The sequence below is a fragment of the Borostomias antarcticus genome, assembly GCF_949987555.1.
Source record: "Borostomias antarcticus genome assembly, chromosome: 16".
Taxonomy (NCBI): Eukaryota; Metazoa; Chordata; class Actinopteri; order Stomiiformes; family Stomiidae; genus Borostomias; species Borostomias antarcticus.
The window spans coordinates 21,933,035-21,953,034 of record NC_140249.1 but is presented as its reverse complement, the minus strand read 5'-3'; the positions used below and the strand labels follow the sequence as shown (position 1 = coordinate 21,953,034).

General features: G+C 49.2%; 1 protein-coding gene across 1 annotated transcript in view; it reads left to right on the top strand.

Moving 5' to 3' along the window:
- Window positions 1-16,003, top strand: part of hydin (HYDIN axonemal central pair apparatus protein) — a gene marked incomplete at both ends in the record, with an annotated part of 48,537 nt that extends 32,534 nt beyond the window's left edge. The window contains 27 exons of the mRNA XM_084451386.1: window positions 28-263; window positions 365-516; window positions 740-935; window positions 1,060-1,168; window positions 1,303-1,548; window positions 2,613-2,974; window positions 3,480-3,640; window positions 3,736-3,830; window positions 4,312-4,513; window positions 4,820-5,041; window positions 5,168-5,294; window positions 5,410-5,575; window positions 5,707-5,854; window positions 5,973-6,180; window positions 6,690-6,911; window positions 7,371-7,540; window positions 7,731-7,929; window positions 8,012-8,170; window positions 8,341-8,621; window positions 8,953-9,172; window positions 10,020-10,232; window positions 10,441-10,604; window positions 13,316-13,466; window positions 13,568-13,798; window positions 14,108-14,332; window positions 15,174-15,455; window positions 15,776-16,003. Of these exons, the coding sequence (XP_084307512.1) occupies window positions 28-263; window positions 365-516; window positions 740-935; window positions 1,060-1,168; window positions 1,303-1,548; window positions 2,613-2,974; window positions 3,480-3,640; window positions 3,736-3,830; window positions 4,312-4,513; window positions 4,820-5,041; window positions 5,168-5,294; window positions 5,410-5,575; window positions 5,707-5,854; window positions 5,973-6,180; window positions 6,690-6,911; window positions 7,371-7,540; window positions 7,731-7,929; window positions 8,012-8,170; window positions 8,341-8,621; window positions 8,953-9,172; window positions 10,020-10,232; window positions 10,441-10,604; window positions 13,316-13,466; window positions 13,568-13,798; window positions 14,108-14,332; window positions 15,174-15,455; window positions 15,776-16,003 (5,375 nt within the window). The remainder of the gene's footprint in view (window positions 1-27; window positions 264-364; window positions 517-739; window positions 936-1,059; window positions 1,169-1,302; window positions 1,549-2,612; window positions 2,975-3,479; window positions 3,641-3,735; window positions 3,831-4,311; window positions 4,514-4,819; window positions 5,042-5,167; window positions 5,295-5,409; window positions 5,576-5,706; window positions 5,855-5,972; window positions 6,181-6,689; window positions 6,912-7,370; window positions 7,541-7,730; window positions 7,930-8,011; window positions 8,171-8,340; window positions 8,622-8,952; window positions 9,173-10,019; window positions 10,233-10,440; window positions 10,605-13,315; window positions 13,467-13,567; window positions 13,799-14,107; window positions 14,333-15,173; window positions 15,456-15,775) is intronic.
- Between the last annotated feature and the right edge of the window lie 3,997 nt (window positions 16,004-20,000).

Below are 20,000 nucleotides of genomic sequence, written 5' to 3'. Positions count from 1 at the left end.
ACGTCCCGTCTGTCGTCGTGCGACCAGGTATAGCCTACAAGGACGTGGCGTCCATCTTTGAGGAGCACCGCCTCTGCCCCAGTGCCGGCCAGCTGCTGTCCGAGCAGTACAGACAGGCGGAGGGCGTCTACATCCTGGACGAGAACAAGTTCGTCTTCAACAACGTTCTGGTGGGCCGGCCCGCCAAGGCCCGCTTCCGCCTCACCAACACCGGCAAGGTGCCCTGCGAGCTCAGCTTGACCGTCAAGTCTGCCAGCACCAAGGTAGGCCCGCCCCCTCCCCCCTAACCTCTCACCCCTAACCCCTAACCCGCGGTAGCTCCGTGTGGCTGTAACTGAAGTGTGTCACTGGCCGTTCGTTACAGATGTCCATGCGCAGCGCAGAGGTGTTTGAGTTGACTCCGTCCAGAATGTGCGTCCCGAGCCACTCCCACGCCTTCGCCGTGGTCACCTTCGTCCCCCAGACCATGCAGACGTACCACGCCGTGTTTGAGGCCTGTCTGGAGGGGGCTTCCAGGTACCGTGTGTGTGTGTGTGTGTGTGTGTGTGTGTGTGTGTGTGTGTGTGTGTGTGTGTGTGTGTGTGTGTGCGTCTTCTGTGTTTGCAGGAGGTCCTTCTTGCTCCTTAGGCTGCTTTATGATCTTTGTGTGTGTGTTTGCGTTTGTGTGTGTGTGTGTGTGTGTGTGTGTGTGTGTGTGTGTGTGTGTGTGTGTGCGTGCGTGCGTGCGTGTGTGTGTCAGTCTGGTGCCGACGGCCAAGTCCAAGGCCCTGGTGTTTGACCTGATGGGAGAGGGTAACCTGCCCAGCGTGACAGTGGTGCGTCCAGTCCTCCGGACCGCCCAGGGACACCCCCTAATGCAGTTCAAACGCCTGCTAGTGGGACGCACACACACCCTGCCGCTGCTGCTGAAGAACGACGGCAACGTACCTGCTCAGGTGAACCCTGACCCTTGACCCCTAAAAAACACACCCTCAGCCTGACCCTGCCGCTGGAAGATGCTACAACAGAATTGTATGAATTTATTGATTTGTTGGTTTGTTTGTGTTTGTGTGCGTGCAGGTGCTCATCAACCTTCTGGATAAGAAGGGTGTGTTCACCCTGAGAGCTGCTCCCAAGACCGACAGTCTCACCCTCTCCTCCTCACACCTAGAGGGTCCTGCAGGCACCGGTGGGCACCTCACACGCACACACACACACACACACACACAGCTCAGCACCTCCTATCTGTACAGTAACACAGTAGTATGGTTATAGAATATGGTTTAGACTGTATTTGGACTAACTCTCTCGTGTGTCTTCCAGAGAGCCAGCTGGCCCACAGCGCCTCCTTTAGGCTGAGTGTGGGACAGCAGGCGCAGTTCGAGGTGGACTTCTGTCCCCTAGAGGCCCTCAGGGCGGAGGCCAGCATGCGTCTGCAGGTGGAGGATAACCAGTACGAAGACATGCTCATCCACCTTCTGGGAGAGGGCTACCACAACGACATCGCCCTCGACAACATCAGCAGCCCAGCTACACAGGAGGAGGAGGAGGAGGAGGAGGCAGCCAATGGTTAGCCAGCGTCTGCTCACATGACCTCCTATGCACCTCTCACACTACAGGATATTTCAAATCCTAACCGATTTGGAAATCGGGTCGCATCACGCACATCAGGAGAATCTTAACAGATGTTCTTCTCGCGAATCTCAGACAAGCACACACTAGAGACTTAAGAAATAATGGCTCATCACACACTACGAGATATTATCGTGCCCGAGGGAGCAACAAACCACTGGTCTCGCTTGTAAAGTAGTGACGTAATAATCTAAACATGTTTGATATTATCGGGGCCGCCCCGATGGGTCTGCCAGCCGATCGGGAGGTTTAAGATTGGATCTGTAAACCCCTCATATTACAAGATCATCTGGGCCGAACATCGGTACCAACCAACATTCCAGACCAGATTTCTCCTCCGATTGTCGGGAGGCGTAAATTGGGGATAAATCGGCACAAAAATCCTGTTGTTTGAGCTCGGCATTAGCTAGTTAGTTAGGTAATTCAGCTGTCAGCCAGGCAGCTAGGTAGATAATGACTAAACTAGTTACTCATTGTATAGGGCTGGGTTTAAAAAATGTATTAATTGATTCTGAATCGATTCCGAATCAAATGATTCCGAATCGATTAATGAATCCCAAAATCGATCTTCTATTGAATGAATGAATGAATAAATGAAGGAATGAATAGTTCATTAATTCATTCAATGTTTAATTCATTCATTTTTGGAAATCAGTATCGATACCCAGCCCTAGTATTGATGTGTTGCATAACTTGGCAGTCATGTAATTAAGGTTACAGCTAAAAAAAAACACTACTGTTTTAGTAACACTAACCGAATCGATATTGAATCGAATGGAATCGTGATAATCGATTCTGAACCTTGTGAATCGGAATCCAATCGATTCTTGAAATTCGAATCGATACCCAGCCCTATCATTGTACTTGCTGAGTTATTGAAGTTAGTGAACCACCTAGTTACAGTATGTAGTCAGTTAGCTGGTTAGTTTGGCAGTGTTTCAGTGGCGCTGTGTGTGTGTGTGCGTGTGTGCGCGCGCGTGTGTGTGTGTGTGTGAGCGCAGGAGGCTGCGAGCTGCTCCGGTTCGGAGACTGCCACGTGGGCCGCTCCTACCAGCGCAGCTTCACCATGTCCAACCTGACCTCCGGTCACACGCTGCGCTTCCACTGGCCCAGCGAGACGCCCCAGCTCAGCTTCTCCCCCCGGGTGGGACACCTCCACGCCGGCTGCTCCAAGGACGTCACCGTCACCCTCTGCTCCCAGCAGCCCCTGCGGCTCAGCGAGCAGCCGGTGAGGTGCAGGCTGAGCAGGGTGGAGTTCCAGGAGCCCGTGGACCAGGTGCCCGACTGGGACGACCGGTGCAGGACAGTCAGGTGGCTGGACACCAGTGGACACGCGGGGAGCGAGCAGCCTGCCAAGAAGAAGGTGAACACACACACACACATACACACACACACACACACACATACATACAGGCATACATACAGGCATACTGTAGTCATGCACACACTCATACAGACTCACTGTACACACACACATATATACACACACACACACAGACACACATACAGGCATACAGTAGTCATGCACACACTCATACAGACTCACTGTACACACACACATACACACACACACACACACACACATACATACAGGCATACTGTGGTCATGCACACACTCATACAGACTTACTGTACACACACACACACACATACAGGCATACTGTAGTCATGCATACACTCATACAGACTCACTGTACACACACACACACACACACACACACACACACACACTCACACACGCACACACATGCAAATAAACAAATACATATCACATACACAAGTCCTACAAGTGGACTCGCACTGAAGCTTTGCTTGTGTGTGTGTGCGTGCGTGCGTGCATGCGTGTGTGTGCATGTGTGTGTGGTCAGGTGATAGAGACAGACCCAGAGCCGTGCTGCTCTGTAGTGAAGGACTCCCAGCAGGAGCTGGAGCTGTGTGTCAGAGCTGTCTGTGACCACGCCAAGTTCACCTGCAGCGCTGAGCCCATCCGCTTCAAAGACACACTGCTCTACCAGACCAGAGTCTTCCAGTGAGTTGGAGCGTGCGTGTGTGTAGTGTATTTTGTTGTGCGTGTGTGTGCGTGTCTCTGTGTGTGTACTTAGCTGTGTTCATGTCCTCCCCCAGACTCCCTATGGTGAACCAGGGTAATGTGCAGCTGGAGTTTTCCTGGCACGTTCTCATAGAAAGATCTGGCAAGACGGTCGGCTTCCAACACAGAGGTACTCTAGTCTAGAAAGTCCGTCAAACTAACAACTGCTAACAAGTGACCCACATCAGTTCATTATGCCTTCTTGCAAACATGAGTATGAAAGCTGGCAGGCTACTCTGTTATGTTATGAAAATCCACTCCCGTGTCACCCTGTAGTGTACAGTCATTCCCACTTCAATACTTCGTCCTTCCTTGTGGTGAGAGCAACAACGACAGTGGCAGCGGCGGTGAAACAATATTACAACCCGCAACCAGGAGGGGCAGTAGAGCACTGCTGGTGTTCTGACCCAGTTGATGCCCTCGGCTGCGATGCATACACTAGACGCAGTGTGCTTTGGGTCAACATTGAATAAGCATGTGGTCTGCTGCTCCGCTAAAACTTCGCTGCCGCTGTCGTTGTTGCTCTCACCATGAGGTAGGACAAGGTATTGCAGTCTGACTGACGGTGTGTCATGGCATGTGATGGGGGGGTCGTTTGTTTCGTGTGTCAGGTGTAACCCCAGGCACCGGGTCAGCGCTGCGCCCCGCCAGCTCGTTAGAGAGCGTGTCCGCGCTGATGCTGGGGAACCCGGAGCTCCCGCCCTTTTCAGTGGAGCCCAGTGCCGGTACCCTCGGCCCCGGGGCCACACACACCTTCCACATCCGCTTCTCCCCTCTGGAGGTGGCAGAGTACGAGGCCAGACTGGTCTGCAGGTACACACACACACACACACACACACATTCACACACACACACACACACACACACACACACACAGTACAAGGAATGCTGTACACACATTTATATGGAGAAAAATCCAAACCTTGTCAATTCCTCATGAAAGAATTAAATTTTGACAACTGTGTGTGTGTATGTTTGTGTGCTTGTTTGTGTGCATGCCTGCCTGTGTGTGTGAATTTGTGTGTGTGTGCGTGCCTGTGTGTGTGTGCCTGTGTGTGTGTGTGTGTGTGTGTGTGTGTGTGTGTGTGTGTGTGTGTGTGCGCGCGCACGTATCGGCAGCATCCCAAACCTGAAGGACGAGCAGGGTCCGATCGTGACAGTGAGCGGACGCAGTCTGCTGCCTCACTGCCACTTCCACCTGGAGGACTCCGACTACATCAGCGGGAACAGACGCAACCCAGACCTGCGCGGCCCCCACGGGGCCCCGCCCAGGGCCCCCCTGCACCCGGACACACGCGTCATCGAGTTCCGCTCCGTTGGCATCGGAGCCCACATACCCAGGTAGGGGGGGGGCGGATAGTTAGGCAGATACTGTAGACAGATGGACTGGTAGGCATCAGTAGTGTTATGGCGATACTGCATCCCATCCTCGGACAGCTCAGTGTTATGTCACTGTCCCATCCCCAGACGGTTCAGTGTGGTGAACCCCACCCACAAGGCATATTCCTTCCTATGGAAGTGTGAGGACTCCGGCCCCTCGCCCTTCTGCTGTCTCACCCCCACGATGAGCATCCAGCCTGGGAAGAAGGTGGAGGTGAGGCCCCGACTCCCGTGGCTGTGCCGGTTGTGTTGAGTTTCTGTCGTGTTGAGCTGCGGCACGGCGTTAGGGAAGTGCGTGCGGCCGGTCCGACCTTGTCCCGTGTGTCCAGGTGGCATTTGAGTTCGTCGCGGAGGAGCTGGACATCGTAGAGTCGTTCTGGACGTTCCTGATCCCGGAGCTGTCCCTGTCCGTGCCCTTCCTCCTACTGGGCACCGCCAGCGAGCCCCTGGTCTACCTGGACCACGCCCACCTCAATCTGGGACCCCTGCTGCTAGGTCAGGCCACGCCCCCCCTGTACCTGGCTGCACCCAAAACCCGTACACTACACCTGTCCTGAACTAACACACCACGCTGCACTCTGAACGTGTACTTTAGCCTAAACCTCTAAACTCCGCCTCCACCCCAGGCCGCAGGGTGGAGCAGACGGTGTATCTGGTGAACAGAGAGGAGCAGCCGTTCTCCTTCTCCGTCCTGGAGGCGTCGTGCCACTCGGAGGCCTTCCAGGAGAGCCTGCTGCTCCAGCCCATGGAGGGAACTGTACCCCCCAAACACCGGTAGACTACCTCTACCACACACACACACACACACACACACACACACAATCACACACACACGGACGCCGTCTAGGCTCCGCACGCCTAGCCCCGCCCCCGTCTGCGTGCGTGTCCCCAGGTTGCCCGTGGCGGTGTCGTACACGCCGAGCCAGGAGGGCCCGGTGACCTTTAACCCGGTGTTGCGGGTGCGGGGGAAGGTGGAGCCCCTGTGTCTGAACGTGAAGGCCGAGGGCTACAGCATGACCGCCTGCGTCCTCTACCAGAGCCCCGAGGGGGACCTCACTGAGCTGGACCCCGCCGTCACACACCTGGTCGATTTCAAAAAGGTGACTCACTCAGCTGCACACGCTTTCATGTATACACACACACACTGGGGCAGCCATGAAATTGAGTTTGAATATATTCGAATTAATTTAGTAGAGTTCGAACGATATTCGAATTTATACATTTAAAAAAAAAAGAAGATTTTTCATGAATATAATAGCTTAATCAAATAACCCTTGACTGTAATATTGTACTGTAAACACTGTTACCCCTCGCTAAGGTGTTAACGTTCATGTTTCAATAAGGTGCTGGGTCTGGATTATTGCCCGTAAATAAATGTAGCCTATAAATGTTCTGTTATTAATGTTAATCGCTGCATAATTTTTGATAAATAATATTATTTATTAATATTACAATATTCGAACTCTCAAATTTAGGTTCGAACTTCTTTAAAAAAAAGATATTTTAATTTTTTTCGAACTTTTTTTTGACAGCCCTAACACACACACACACACACGCACACTCTCACATACCGTACACACTGATGCGTCTTCATTCGTTGCGCGTTCAGGTGGAGCTCAGTGACAAGTCGTCCTGCGCGTTCCTGGTGTCCAACCCCGGGAGGTTCAGTCTGGACGTTGAGCTGGAGCTCTGGGGCAGCGCTAAGCTGCAGCGCCACCTGCGTGTGGAGCCAGCGAGGGCCAGCGTGGAGGTGGGCGGGCAGATCCGCTGCTCCCTCACCTTCGTTCCCCAGCAGAGGTGTGTCCTCCGGGACACGGGACTCAACATCAAGGTAGGGACGCGAGGACAAGGGTCAGAGGCTTCGTTTGTCTCGTTCTAGCAGCGCTCTGAGAAGACGCCATGTTTCCATGAGTCGTCAGCACTAGCCCCTTACTAGCCGCTCCTTGTGTGCCTGTGTGGCTGTTTATACCCCCTTCATTTGGTTAAGTAGATGCTGTGTTTTCAGCTGCAATCAGTGACGTTGTGACTGCTTAGAGTGTGTCTTTTTTGCCTGTCTGCTCTTTTGAACAGTTCCCTTGTTTATTCCTTGTTTTGTATGGTCTGTTCCCCCCCCCTTGTTTTTTTTTTCTGTGTGTGTTTTTTGTTGTTTGAAATAAAAAATAAAAAGTGTTTTGTTTTCTTTAGAAATGAAGAAAAAAAAAGTAGATATACTGTGTTTTTTATTTATTCATTTTTCTTTCTTCTCTATTTTTGTCCGTGCTCCCTCCATCCCTCCATGTCCTCTGAGCAGGTGAAGAACGGAGTGGTGTTCAGGTGCTCCCTGGCGGGCTCCGCCGCGCCCCCCGGCCTGGACTTCTCCTTCCTCAAACACGACTTTGGCATGAGCTTCCTCTACTGCCCCGGCATGGCGCCCCTCTGCCACCCCCTCTCCATCAGCAACAAGGGCCAGAGGGGCATCAGGTAACTAAGCAACCGTCAAGATGGCTGACTAGCAGTCTGCCGTTTCGGTAAGCAGAGCCAGTAAGCGTGTGTGTGTGTGTGTGTGTGTGTGTGTGTGTGTGCGTATCTTACCTGCGCTCCTGTCCTGAGAGCGCGTCATCTGTGTCGCCCCGTGCTCCGATCTCGAGAGTTACTTCCCCGTGTGCTTCAGTCTAGAGTGCCAGTTCGAGAACACGCCCTACCTGGAGGTGGGCTTCCAGCCGCAGGTGCTGCCCCCCGGTGGCACCACGGAGGTGCCCGTCACCTTCCACCCCCGCGAGGCCGGGCGCTACCACGACAAGCTGCTCTTCACCATCAACGACTGCGCCACGCAGCTGGTGGAGATCCTGGGTCAAGGCGTCGAGATGAAGGTGTGTGTGTGTGTCTGCGTGTGTGTGTGTGCGTTGTTGGAGTGTGTTTCCGGCGTGTCTGACGGGGGCTGCGTGTCTCCAGGTGGAGCTGGAGGACCCCGCCCAGCGTCAGGTGAACCTGGGGGCTCTTCAGGTGGGCCGGAAGAGCAAGAAGATCATCCCTCTGGTCAACAACAGCCCGTCAGCCCTCACCTTCTCCCTGCTGCTCAAGACCACCACGCACCTGCTGCTGGACTCCAGGGTAGGACACACACAGTTGACCAGCTGCAATGACTGTTTTCCCCTCTAGGGGGGAGAAATGGGAACTTTCCCTGGATTGTGTTGTTATTTTATGTTGATGTTGTTTTAGTGGTTTGCCAGTTTGACAAGACACACACACACACGCTGTGGTAACCCCGCACCCCCGACCAGGTGCTGTCGGTGACCCCGGCGGCGGAGGTGACCCTGAAGCCGTGCGGCGGCCGCTGCGTGGCGGAGCTGCTGTTCTCGCCCCGCCAGCGGATGGCGCCGTTCCGCGCCGAGCTGCAGGCAGAGTGCGCCGGCGTGCTGCGCCCCCTGGTGGAGCTGAGCGGCTGCTGCCAGGGCGTGGAGGTCCGTCTGGACCAGGACTACCTGACCTTCGGCGCGGTCACTCAGCGCTGCAAGGCCACGCGACGCATAGTAATGACCAACACGGGAGACGTAGGGGCCAGGTAACACAACGTGGGCACACACACGCACACACACACACACACACACACACACACACACACACACACACTCACACACACAGATATAGGGTACTTTTCCCCTCCAGTGTTAATGCTCATTAGTTTCCACGCACCACTTCTTTATCTGTCAGCTTATCTGGGTCTTGCTTTTGGGAGTGACCTACTTTCCGCTCTCCTGAGTGCTGGTTTCACCCCTTCAAGCAACGGGGAGAATAGATTCTGGTCGATCATGGGTCTGTAAATGTGTCAGACGTGTGAATGTGTGAGAGTCGTGTTTTTAACGTGTGTGTGTGTGTGTGTGTGCGTGTCACAGGTTCCAGTGGGACGTGAAGAGGTTCGCTCCAGACTTCTCCATCTCTCCGGCGGAGGGGTACATCGTTCCCGGCATGGAGGTGCCCCTCCAGGTGACCTTCAGCCCGGCGGAGCTGAGCCAGGACCTGCGCTACGACCAGCTGCCCTGCGCCGTGGAGGGCACCGCGCCCCTCACACTCACCCTGGCCGGGTCCTGTATCATCCCCCCGGTCAACAAGGAGGTGGGTCTCACACAGACACACACACACACTCCCACTCATAAGCATTCATACACTGAGAGCACACCACCAGCCATGCACACACACACACACACACACACAAACACAACATACATACACAAACTCATAATCACTCACACACTGAGAGCACACACAGCCATGCACACACACACACTCTCACATACACACACTCATAATCACTCATACACTGAGAGCACACCCAGCCATGCACACACACACACACACATACACACCTACACAAACTCATAATCACTCACACTGAGAGCACACCCAGCCATGCACACACACACACACACACTCTCACATACACACACTCATAATCACTCATACACAGAGCACACACAGCCATGCACACGCATACACACACACACCGTATACTCATGCACGCTCACAAAGGGAGAGAGAGAGTAAAGAGAGAAGAGAATGAGACAGAGAATGAGACAGAGAGTGAGAGACAGAGAGAATGAGAGACAGAGTGAGACAAAGAGAATGAGACAAAGAGAATGAGACAGAGAGTGAGAGACAGAGAGAATGAGAGACAGAGTGAGACAGAGAATGAGAGATAGAGGGTGAGACAGAATGAGAGAGAGAGGGTGAGAGAGTGACTGAGAGACAGAGAGTGAAAGACAGAGTGAGAGACAGAGTGAGAGACAGAGAATGAGAGACAGAGAGTGAGACAAAGAGAATGAGAGAGAGAGGGCGAGAGACAGAGTGAGAGACAGAGAGAGAGAGACAGAGAGAGAGAGACAGAGAGTGAGAGACAGAGAGTGAGAGACAGAGAGAGACCACGCCAGCGCTGAGCATGTGTGTGTTCTGCCGGCCTCCCCAGGTGGTGAGCTTCGTGTGCCAGGTGCGTAGCCAGCACACCCAGAGCCTGTGCCTGTCCAACCGGACCAACCAGCGCTGGACCCTCCGGCCCGTCATCGAGGGGGAGCACTGGACCGGCCCCGCCTCCTTCATCATCGACCCCTACCAGCAGAACAAAGCCTACGACATCACGTACAAACCCGAGGTCATGACCGCCGACGGCAAGAAACACCAGGTGCCAACCCTGACCCCCTGACCCTAGACATCGCCTACAGACCGACGGGCGTGACCGCCGACCGCAAGAAACACCAATCGATCGTGATCGTCGTTGTGGTGGCATGGTGGGAATAATGGCGTTTTCCTTCTCCACTGTCCTCCCCTCTGCTTCTCTCCTCCACCCCCCCCCCCAACCCAACCCTAACCCTAACCCCCCCCCTGACCAGGGCTCAGTTTTCTTCTCCTTCCCTGACGGGACAGGAATGCTCTACACCCTTCATGGCACCTCAGAGCCGCCCAAGGCCACGGCGACCATCACCCACGAGCTGCCCTGCAAGACGCACTACACCGAGCTGGTCCCTGTCCAGAACTGGCTGGCCAAGCCCCAGAGGTCTCATTTCATTATTTCATTTGTCGACCTCGAGAAACCTCTAAACCTGGCTTGAGACATTCAACTGAGGTGTGAGGCTTATTTATACTGATGTCAATGTTAAAAACACCAAACAGGCAAGAGAGTAACTAAATAAAGACAAGGCAAAAAATCATACGATAAAACAGGTTCTAGACGAAAAGAAACCGGTTAAACCCAGTCCATTAAAACAAGTACAATCAGAACTAAGATGATGGAAAAGTAAAAGTTAAAAAATGGGAACTAAGGAGTCCAATTTAAAAGTTGCATTCAAAAGGTTCCAGGCGGCAGCAGCATAATGAGAAAGAGTCAATTTGCCCAACTCATTTTTAGCCCTAGGGACATGTAATATGAGAGAATCACAGGACCGTGTATTATGACAGCTAGTAGGCTGGACAAGCAAAGAAGTTATATAAGAAGGAAGTTTCCCAGTCTTATAGATGAAAATCTACATGTGCTTGTCGTGTCTCTGAGAGAGAGAAGTCCACCCAACATTAGCGTACAATGACCAGTTCTATTGGGGTCACCAGTGATAAACCTAATGGCAGCTTACCTAGTAGTAAACGGCATCCAGAAGCTTAAGAATAGAGTCAGAGGCATCACCATAATCTAGCACAGACATGAAGACAGCTTCAACAACTCTCTTTCTACAAAACAAATGAAAATTAGATTTATTTCGACTACTACTTTCTAGTTGGTCCACAGTGTTGCCAATGCCTTGAAGAGATCCACTATGATGGCTGCACAGTGTTTTTTCCCATTCAAGGCATTGACAATATCATTTAGAATCAAATTAACAGCAGCAGACACAGCAGCCTGAGGCCTAATTGAAGGGGATTTAAAACGATGAGGAAATCCTTGAGCTGCTGGTTAGGATTCTGGGTTTGAGCCATCACAGCGCTTTCCGGATATTCCCTGCAGCCAGTACAGAGAGATAGAGATTACAAATGAGTTATCTGCTCAGCGATCAGAGCAAAAAGGATCTAAGCCTTGCGGACAAGGGCAGAATATTTATTGTGAACTTTTCTAAAAGTAGCCCAGTACGTTCACACACTAGGGCTGTCCCCCCAAAAATCGAATATCTTTTTTAAAAAGAAGTTCGAACCTAAATTTGAGAGTTCTAATATTGTAATATTAATAAATAATATTATTTATCAAAACGTATGCAGCGATTTACATTAATAACAGAACATTTATAGGCTACAATTTATTTACGGGCAATAATCCAGACCCAGCACCTTATCGAAAGATGAAAGTTAACACCTCAGCGAGGGGTAACAGTGTTCACAGTACAATATTACAGTCAAGGGTTATTTTATTAGGCTAGTTTATTCATGAAAAATCTTTTTAAAAAATATGTCTAAATTCGAATATCGTTCGAACTGTACTAAATTAATTAGAATATATTGGAACTCAATTTCATGGCACTTTTGACAGCCCTAACACACACACACACACACACACACATACACGTACAGACACACACAGTCCTCTAACCACTCGTTTAATACACACTGTGTAGTATGCAGTTGAATAAACTTTCCTACAGAGGTTTGTCTAGACCAGGGGGTAGGCAACCTAAGGCACACACACACACATGCGTACAGACACACACACACACACACACACACATGCGTACAGACACACACAGTCCTCTAACCACTCCTTACAGAGGTTTGTCTAGACCAGGGGGTAGGCAACCTAAGACACACGTGCCACCATTGATTGGCATGCGGCAGCCTAATCACTGGCACACTGGCTATAAGCACTCGAGAGAGGGGTTTGATTTATTTAAGAAATCTTCAAGTGCCCTGTCAGCTGCATGTCAGATCACCTCTTATATAGACATTTATTGAGACGGGATAAACCCGTTGAGATTGATCGTCTCGTTTTTGAGGGGTCCCAAAACAGAAATTGGCTGTGGAACGCAATGCACGTGCGGCCATCTTAGTTTGATAGACGGTTTGGCCTCCCGCTCGCATTTCCCACAGGAATCTCAGTGATGGATTTACGATAGCCTCCCTGCGGGCTAAGAAAGATAAAGTGAAGGAGGATCAGTGTTTCGTTTTTTTCCCTTCAGGACCGTGCTGTGTGTACTTTCTGTTTGCCGAACGTGTGTTAGGGTTAGAGTGTTAAGCAGCACTTTGAGACCAAGCACAAGAAAGCTTTCAAAGATCAGACAGACGAGGCAGAATCCATCAAACTCGCCATGCCCAGATATGGGAAGCAGGCCAACACTCAAACACCCCACATAACAGACCTGAGCAAAGGAAAGCAGAGCCAGGGATCACACTGACTGGTAGACAGGCATCTGTTGATTTGCAGAAGCTTCTTACACATGGCTTGACAACTCAGATGTGGATGTTTTCATGAGGATGGCAGCATTCCTTTATAGTAGCATAGCCTACGTAGTCAAGTAGATATTTCTGTTTGATACAATTTATGTTTCAAGGTGGTGGCACGCAAGCTTTTTTAATAAAGCTGATATCTATCTCTTAGCTTCCCCCTTTTGACACGTACTACAACGTTGATAAGGCACACTAATTAACACGAACAATTCAAACTGGCACTTCATGGCAAAAAGGTTTACCGACCCCTGGTCTAGACTGACCCCACCTCACCTAGTCCAGTCCGAGTTGTTCCCAGTCTAGTCCAGTCTAGTCCGGTCTAGCCTGCTCCTGCTCCGTCCACAGGTTCCGGGCACTGGTGGAGATGACCAAGCCAGAGAAGCTGGACAACACAGTGACCCTTAAGGGTCTGGACTACGTGGATGTTCCTGCTCTGGCCAAAAGAGACTACAAGATTACTTTCTTCACTTACAAGGAGGGGCAGTTTAATGCCAAGGTCAGCTCACGCACACACACACACAAACACACACACACACACAGACACACACACACAAACACACAGAGCCGCAGTGTCAATAAGTGTTCCGTCGTCGCCAGGTGACGTTCCGTAACGAGACGTCTGGGGAGTACCTTTTCTACCTTCTGAACTTCAAAGCCACTCCCCCCGGTGTGATCAGCACCCTAGAGATGACCACGCCCGTCCGACAGACCGCCTCCGCCTCCGTCAGGGTGGAGAACCCCCTCCCTCTCAGCCTGTACTTCAGCGCCGAGTGTCGCTGCCCTGACGTCAGCGTGCCCCCCCAGCTCACTGTCCCCGCCCTCTCTAAGGTTTGTCTAACTGAGGACACCCTAATGCAAAGAAAATATATATATATTCCCCTGTTTATTAACTGTCAATATATTATAGTATGTAAAATATATGGAGGAAATATATAGAATAATATATCATACAATCATGATATATTTAATAAAAGTTTCCTATGTAGAAATGTATTGTTTGATGTGTTACATTGGGCATACTGTACACACACACACATACACACACAAACAAACATGCACACAGACAAACACACATCTGACTGCTTATCCCCCCCTTACATGTGTGTGTGTGCGTCTGTGTGTGTTTGTGGTCCTCAGGGGACCCTGAGTTTCGAGTACCAGCCCCTGCGGGTCGGCGAGTCGACCGCTCGCCTCGTTCTCTCCAACGGGGAGCTGGGCCACTTCCAGTACGAGCTGCTCCTCCGCGCGCTGCCCGCCCCTCAGGAGAAGCCCCTCTACTTCCGCGCCCCGCTGGGCAGCGGCCACCACGCCTCCGCCAAGCTCACCAACTACTCCCGCGTCAAGACCGAGTACAGCTGCAAGGTAGGGGCCTTCCAGGGAGGGGGCCTCAAAGGAGGGCTGGGTTTAAAAAATTGATGAATCAATTCTAAATCGATTCTGAATCAAATGATTCAGAATCGATTCATGAATCCCAAAATCGATCTTTTATTTAATGAATGAAGGAATGAATAGTTCATTCATTCATTCAATGATTCATAATTCATTCATTTTTGGAAATCATTATTGATACCCAGCTGTAGTATTGATGTGTTGCATAACTTGGCAGTCATGTAATTAAGGTTACAGCTAAAAAAAACTGGTTTTAGTAACACTAACCGAATCGATATTGAATCGAGTTGAATCGTGATAATCGATTCTGAACCTTGTGAATCGGAATCGAATCGATTCTTGAAATTCGGATCGATACCCAGCCCTACCTCCAAGGTATCCTACCCCCGTGTGTCGGTTAGTGATGTAACGGTGTGAGAAGTTCACATCATGATTATAGTGACCAAAATTTATCATGGTTATCAGTATTATCGCGGTATTGTAAAATGTGCTGAAAACTTACTGATACACACACTGAAATAATTTCACCAAGTTTTATATTGAAAACCACAAACATAATTAGCAGCACTATGCACTTTTTTTTTCTCATAAAAATTGTAATAATGCGTCTCGGAAACTGTTGCTAACTTTGGTTGATGCTGGACAGTATTTACAGTGAGTAGCGTGGAAACCGAACACGATTTTAATGATGATTTTATCACGATAAATATAATCAAATTTCATCACGGTTTATCATTATACCGCTTATCGTTACATCCCTAGTGTCGGTATCGTCTGTGAACTTAAAGAGCGTGTGTTTGTGCGTGCCTCCCAGACGGACTGCCCAGACTTCATTATAGAGAAGAGCATCAATGTGGCCCCAGGTTACCAGGCGGGCACGGACGTCAGCGTGGAGGTGTACTTCGAGCCGTGCCAGCTGGGCGAGGTGCGGGGCACGCTGACCCTGGCCTCAGGTTTCGGGGGGGAGTATGTGTTCCCCTTGTACGGCACCTGCACCCCACCTAAGGCCCAGGGCCCCTTCACCATCCGCTCTGGCTCCAGCGTCTCCATCCCTTTCAAGAACATCTTCCTGCAGACCACCGCCTTCTCCTTCCAGGTCAGGGTCTCTGAAGCGCCGGACACTTTGGAACCAAACACCACGATGTACCATTTTAGCCTTGCAATACACTCTTTGTAAGAAAAGTGATCGATTGATTGGTTGATTGATTGTTTGATTGCTTGATTGATTGTGTGATTGCTTGATTGCTTGATTGATTGGTTGGTTGATTGATTGATTGATTGATTGATTGATTGATTGGTTGGCTGATTGATTGATTGATTGATTGATTGATTGATTGACTGATTGATTGATTGTTTGATTGATTGATTGATTGATTGATTGATTGATTGATTGATTGATTGATTGATTGATTCCAGGTGGACAACCCTGCCTTCACCGTCAAGGGGGTGGAGACCATCCGCTCCAAGAAGACCCACAACATCCTGGTGATGTTCGAGGGCCCTCCCCCTGGCCTGCGGGGCCCCTGCAGCGGAAGGCTGACCATCTCCAGCCCGCGCTCTGAGGGCCAGGGCCAGGTCATCAGCTGGCTCTTCTACCTGAAGGGCCACAGCCCTGAGTTGGCTCAGAGGGAGAAGACCTCGTAGACGACTCACTCATATGAACTACGAGGCAACAATATAGCTACCCAGATCTGCTCCTCCTATTCATAATTAGACTTCATGATATTAAAAGATGAATAGGTGCCTTATATCTCTGTTGCGCTATTCTTGTTTTATAATTGCATATTGTTGGTTCTTGTGTGTTTTATAAATTAATATATCAATATATTTGAGCTTTTACCAACAACGCTTAGATATGCAGAGTAATTATTGATCTCTTATAGTAGGTATTTATAAATGGGTTTGTACTGATTCACCGTATCAGAATAAATGTGTTGACAGCAGAATGTGGAGTTCTGTCACAGCTTGTCCTTCTCCACTAGGGGGCGGTACACAGTAAGGGGTGTGCAGGCGTGTGCTGCCAAGGGGCAAACATCTGCTCTCATTCTATAGGAGCTAGTCAGACCAGGAAGGGTCAAAATACTATTTGATTTTTTTTTTTATGTTCGTATCTGCCTGGACTGTCAGGTGTGTGGGGGGGGTGGTTTTTCAGGAACAGTCCATTGGTTCCATCAGACAACATCCATCATGCACAAATATGTAGTTATTATTTTAAATTGTATTTCCACCCAGATCTGGTACTGTAGTTAATTTGTGTCAGAGATAATTGGTTTTATTCAGGAGGCTTCTTTTAGATTTAAAGTAGTGTAGTCTTTCCATTAGGCTGGCATCTAAGACCTCTAGATCTCTGGTAGGCTAGTCTCTAAGGTCTCCAGTATTCTTTAAGTATTTCAGTCGTCTAGTCTCTAAATCTTCAGCAGGCTAGTCTCTCAATCTTCAGTAGGCTAGTCTCTCAATCTCCAGTAGGCTAGTCTCTAAATCTCCAGTAGACTAGTCTCTAAATCTTCAGTAGGCTAGTCTCTAAATATTAGGCTAGTCTCTAAATCTTCAGTAAGCTAGTCTCTAAATCCCCAGTAGGCTAGTCTCTAAATCCCCAGTAGGCTAGTCTCTAAATCTCCAGTAGGCTAGTATCTAAATCCCCAGTAGGCTAGTCTCTAAATCTCCAGTAGGCTAGTCTCTAAATCTCCAGTAGGCTAGTCTCTAAATCCCCAGTAGACTAGTCTCTAAATCCCCAGTAGACTAGTCTCTAAATCTTCAGTAGTCTAGTCTCTAAATCCCCAGTAGACTAGTCTCTAAATCCCCAGTAGACTAGTCTCTAAATCCCCAGTAGACTAGTCTCTAAATCTTAGGCTAGTCTCTAAATCTTCAGTAGACTAGTCTCTAAATCCCCAGTAGGCTAGTCTCTAAATCTTAGGCTAGTCTCTAAATCTTCAGTAGACTAGTCTCTAAATCTCCAGTAGGCTAGTCTCTAAATCTCCAGTAGACTAGTCTCTAAATCTCCAGTAGACTAGTCTCTAAATCTCCAGTAGGCTAGTCTCTAAATCTCCAGTAGACTAGTCTCTAAATCTCCAGTAGGCTAGTCTCTAAATCTTCAGTAGGCTAGTCTCTAAATCCCCAGTAGGCTAGTCTCTAAATCTCCAGTAGGCTAGTCTCTAAATCTCCAGTAGACTAGTCTCTAAATCTCCAGTAGACTAGTCTCTAAATCTCCAGTAGGCTAGTCTCTAAATCTCCAGTAGGCTAGTCTCTAAATCTCCAGTAGACTAGTCTCTAAATCCCCAGTAAGCTAGTCTCTAAATCTCCAGTAGACTAGTCTCTAAATCTTCAGTAGACTAGTCTCTAAATCCCCAGTAGACTAGTCTCTAAATCCCCAGTAGGCTAGTCTCTAAATCCCCAGTAGACTAGTCTCTAAATCCCCAGTAGACTAGTCTCGAAATCCCCAGTAGGCTAGTCTCTAAATCCCCAGTAGGCTAGTCTCTAAATCCCCAGTAGACTAGTCTCTAAATCCCCAGTAGGCTAGTCTCTAAATCCCCAGTAGACTAGTCTCTAAATCTCCAGTAGGCTAGTCTCTAAATCCCCAGTAGACTAGTCTCTAAATCCCCAGTAGACTAGTCTCGAAATCCCCAGTAGGCTAGTCTCTAAATCCCCAGAAGACTAGTCTCTAAATCCCCAGTAGGCTAGTCTCTAAATCTTCAGTAGGCTAGTCTCTAAATCCCCAGTAGACTAGTCTCTAAATCCCCAGTAGACTAGTCTCTAAATCCCCAGTAGACTAGTCTCTAATTCTTCAGTAGACTAGTCTCTAAATCCCCAGTAGGCTAGTCTCTAAATCTCCAGTAGGCTAGTCTCTAAATCCCCAGTAGGCTAGTCTCTAAATCTTCAGTAGGCTAGTCTCTAAATCTCCAGTAGGCTAGTCTCTAAATCCCCAGTAGACTAGTCTCTAAATCCCCAGTAGGCTAGTCTCTAAATCTTCAGTAGGCTAGTCTCTAAATCTCCAGTAGGCTAGTCTCTAAATCCCCAGTAGGCTAGTCTCTAAATCTTCAGTAGGCTAGTCTCTAAATCCCCAGTAGACTAGTCTCTAAATCTTCAGTAGACTAGTCTCTAAATCCCCAGTAGACTAGTCTCTAAATCTTCAGTAGGCTAGTCTCTAAATCCCAGTAGGCTAGTCTCTAAATCTCCAGTAGACTAGTCTCTAAATCCCCAGTAGACTAGTCTCTAAATCCCCAGTAGACTTGTCTCTAAATCCCCAGTAGGCTAGTCTCTAAATCCCCAGTATGCTAGTCTCTAAATCCCCAGTAGGCTAGTCTCTAAATCCCCAGTAGACTACTCTCTAAATCTTCAGTAGGCTAGTCTCTAAATCCCCAGTAGACTAGTCTCTAAATCTCCAGTAGACTAGTCTCTAAATCTCCAGTAGACTAGTCTCTAAATCCCCAGTAGACTAGTCTCTAAATCCCCAGTAGACTAGTCTCTAAATCCCCAGTAGACTAGTCTCTAAATCTCCAGAAGACTAGTCTCTAAATCCCCAGTAGACTAGTCTCTAAATCCCCAGTAGGCTAGTCTCTAAATCCCCAGTAGGCTAGTCTCTAAATCTCCAGTAGGCTAGTCTCTAAATCTCCAGTAGACTAGTCTCTAAATCCCAGTAGGCTAGTCTCTAAATCCCCAGTAGGCTAGTCTCTAAATCCCAGTAGGCTAGTCTCTAAATCTGCAGTAGACTAGTCTCTAAATCTCCAGTAGACTAGTCTCTAAATCTGCAGTAGACTAGTCTCTAAATCCCCAGTAGGCTAGTCTCTAAATCCCCAGTAGACTAGTCTCTAAATCCCCAGTAGGCTAGTCTCTAAATCCCCAGTAGGCTAATCTCTAAATCTCCAGTAGGCTAGTCTCTAAATCTCCTGTAGGCTAGTCTCTAAATCCCCAGTAGGCTAGTCTCTAAATCCCCAGTAGACTAGTCTCTAAATCCCCAGTAGGCTAGTCTCTAAATCCCCAGTAGACTAGTCTCTAAATCCCCAGTAGACTAGTCTCTAAATCTCCAGTAGACTAGTCTCTAAATCTTCAGTAGACTAGTCTCTAAATCCCCAGTAGGCTAGTCTCTAAATCCCCAGTAGACTAGTCTCTAAATCCCCAGTAGGCTAGTCTCTAAATCTCCAGTAGACTAGTCTCTAAATCCCCAGTAGGCTAGTCTCTAAATCCCCAGTAGACTAGTCTCTAAATCTCCAGTAGGCTAGTCTCTAAATCTTAGGCTAGTCTCTAAATCTTCAGTCGTCTAGTCTCTAAATCCCCAGTAGGCTAGTCTCTAAATCCCCAGTAGGCTAGTCTCTAAATCCCCAGTAGACTTGTCTCTAAATCCCCAGTAGTCTAGTCTTGGATGTCTTGTCTTAAGATCTTCAGGAAGATTGCCAGTAGACAGGTCTCTTGATCGCCAGTAACCAGTTTCTAAGATCTCCAGTTGTCTCGTCTCTAGATCTCCAGTAGGCTAGTTTCTAAGTTCTCCAGTCAGATAGTCTCTTAAAATATCCAGTAGGCTGTAATCTAGACTTCTCACCAGTAGACTGGTCTCTAAGATCTCCAGTAGACAGGTCTCTAACATCTCCAGTAGATTGGTCCCTCAAGGGATCGCAAGGCCCTACAGAGAGTGGTACGGTCAGCTGGT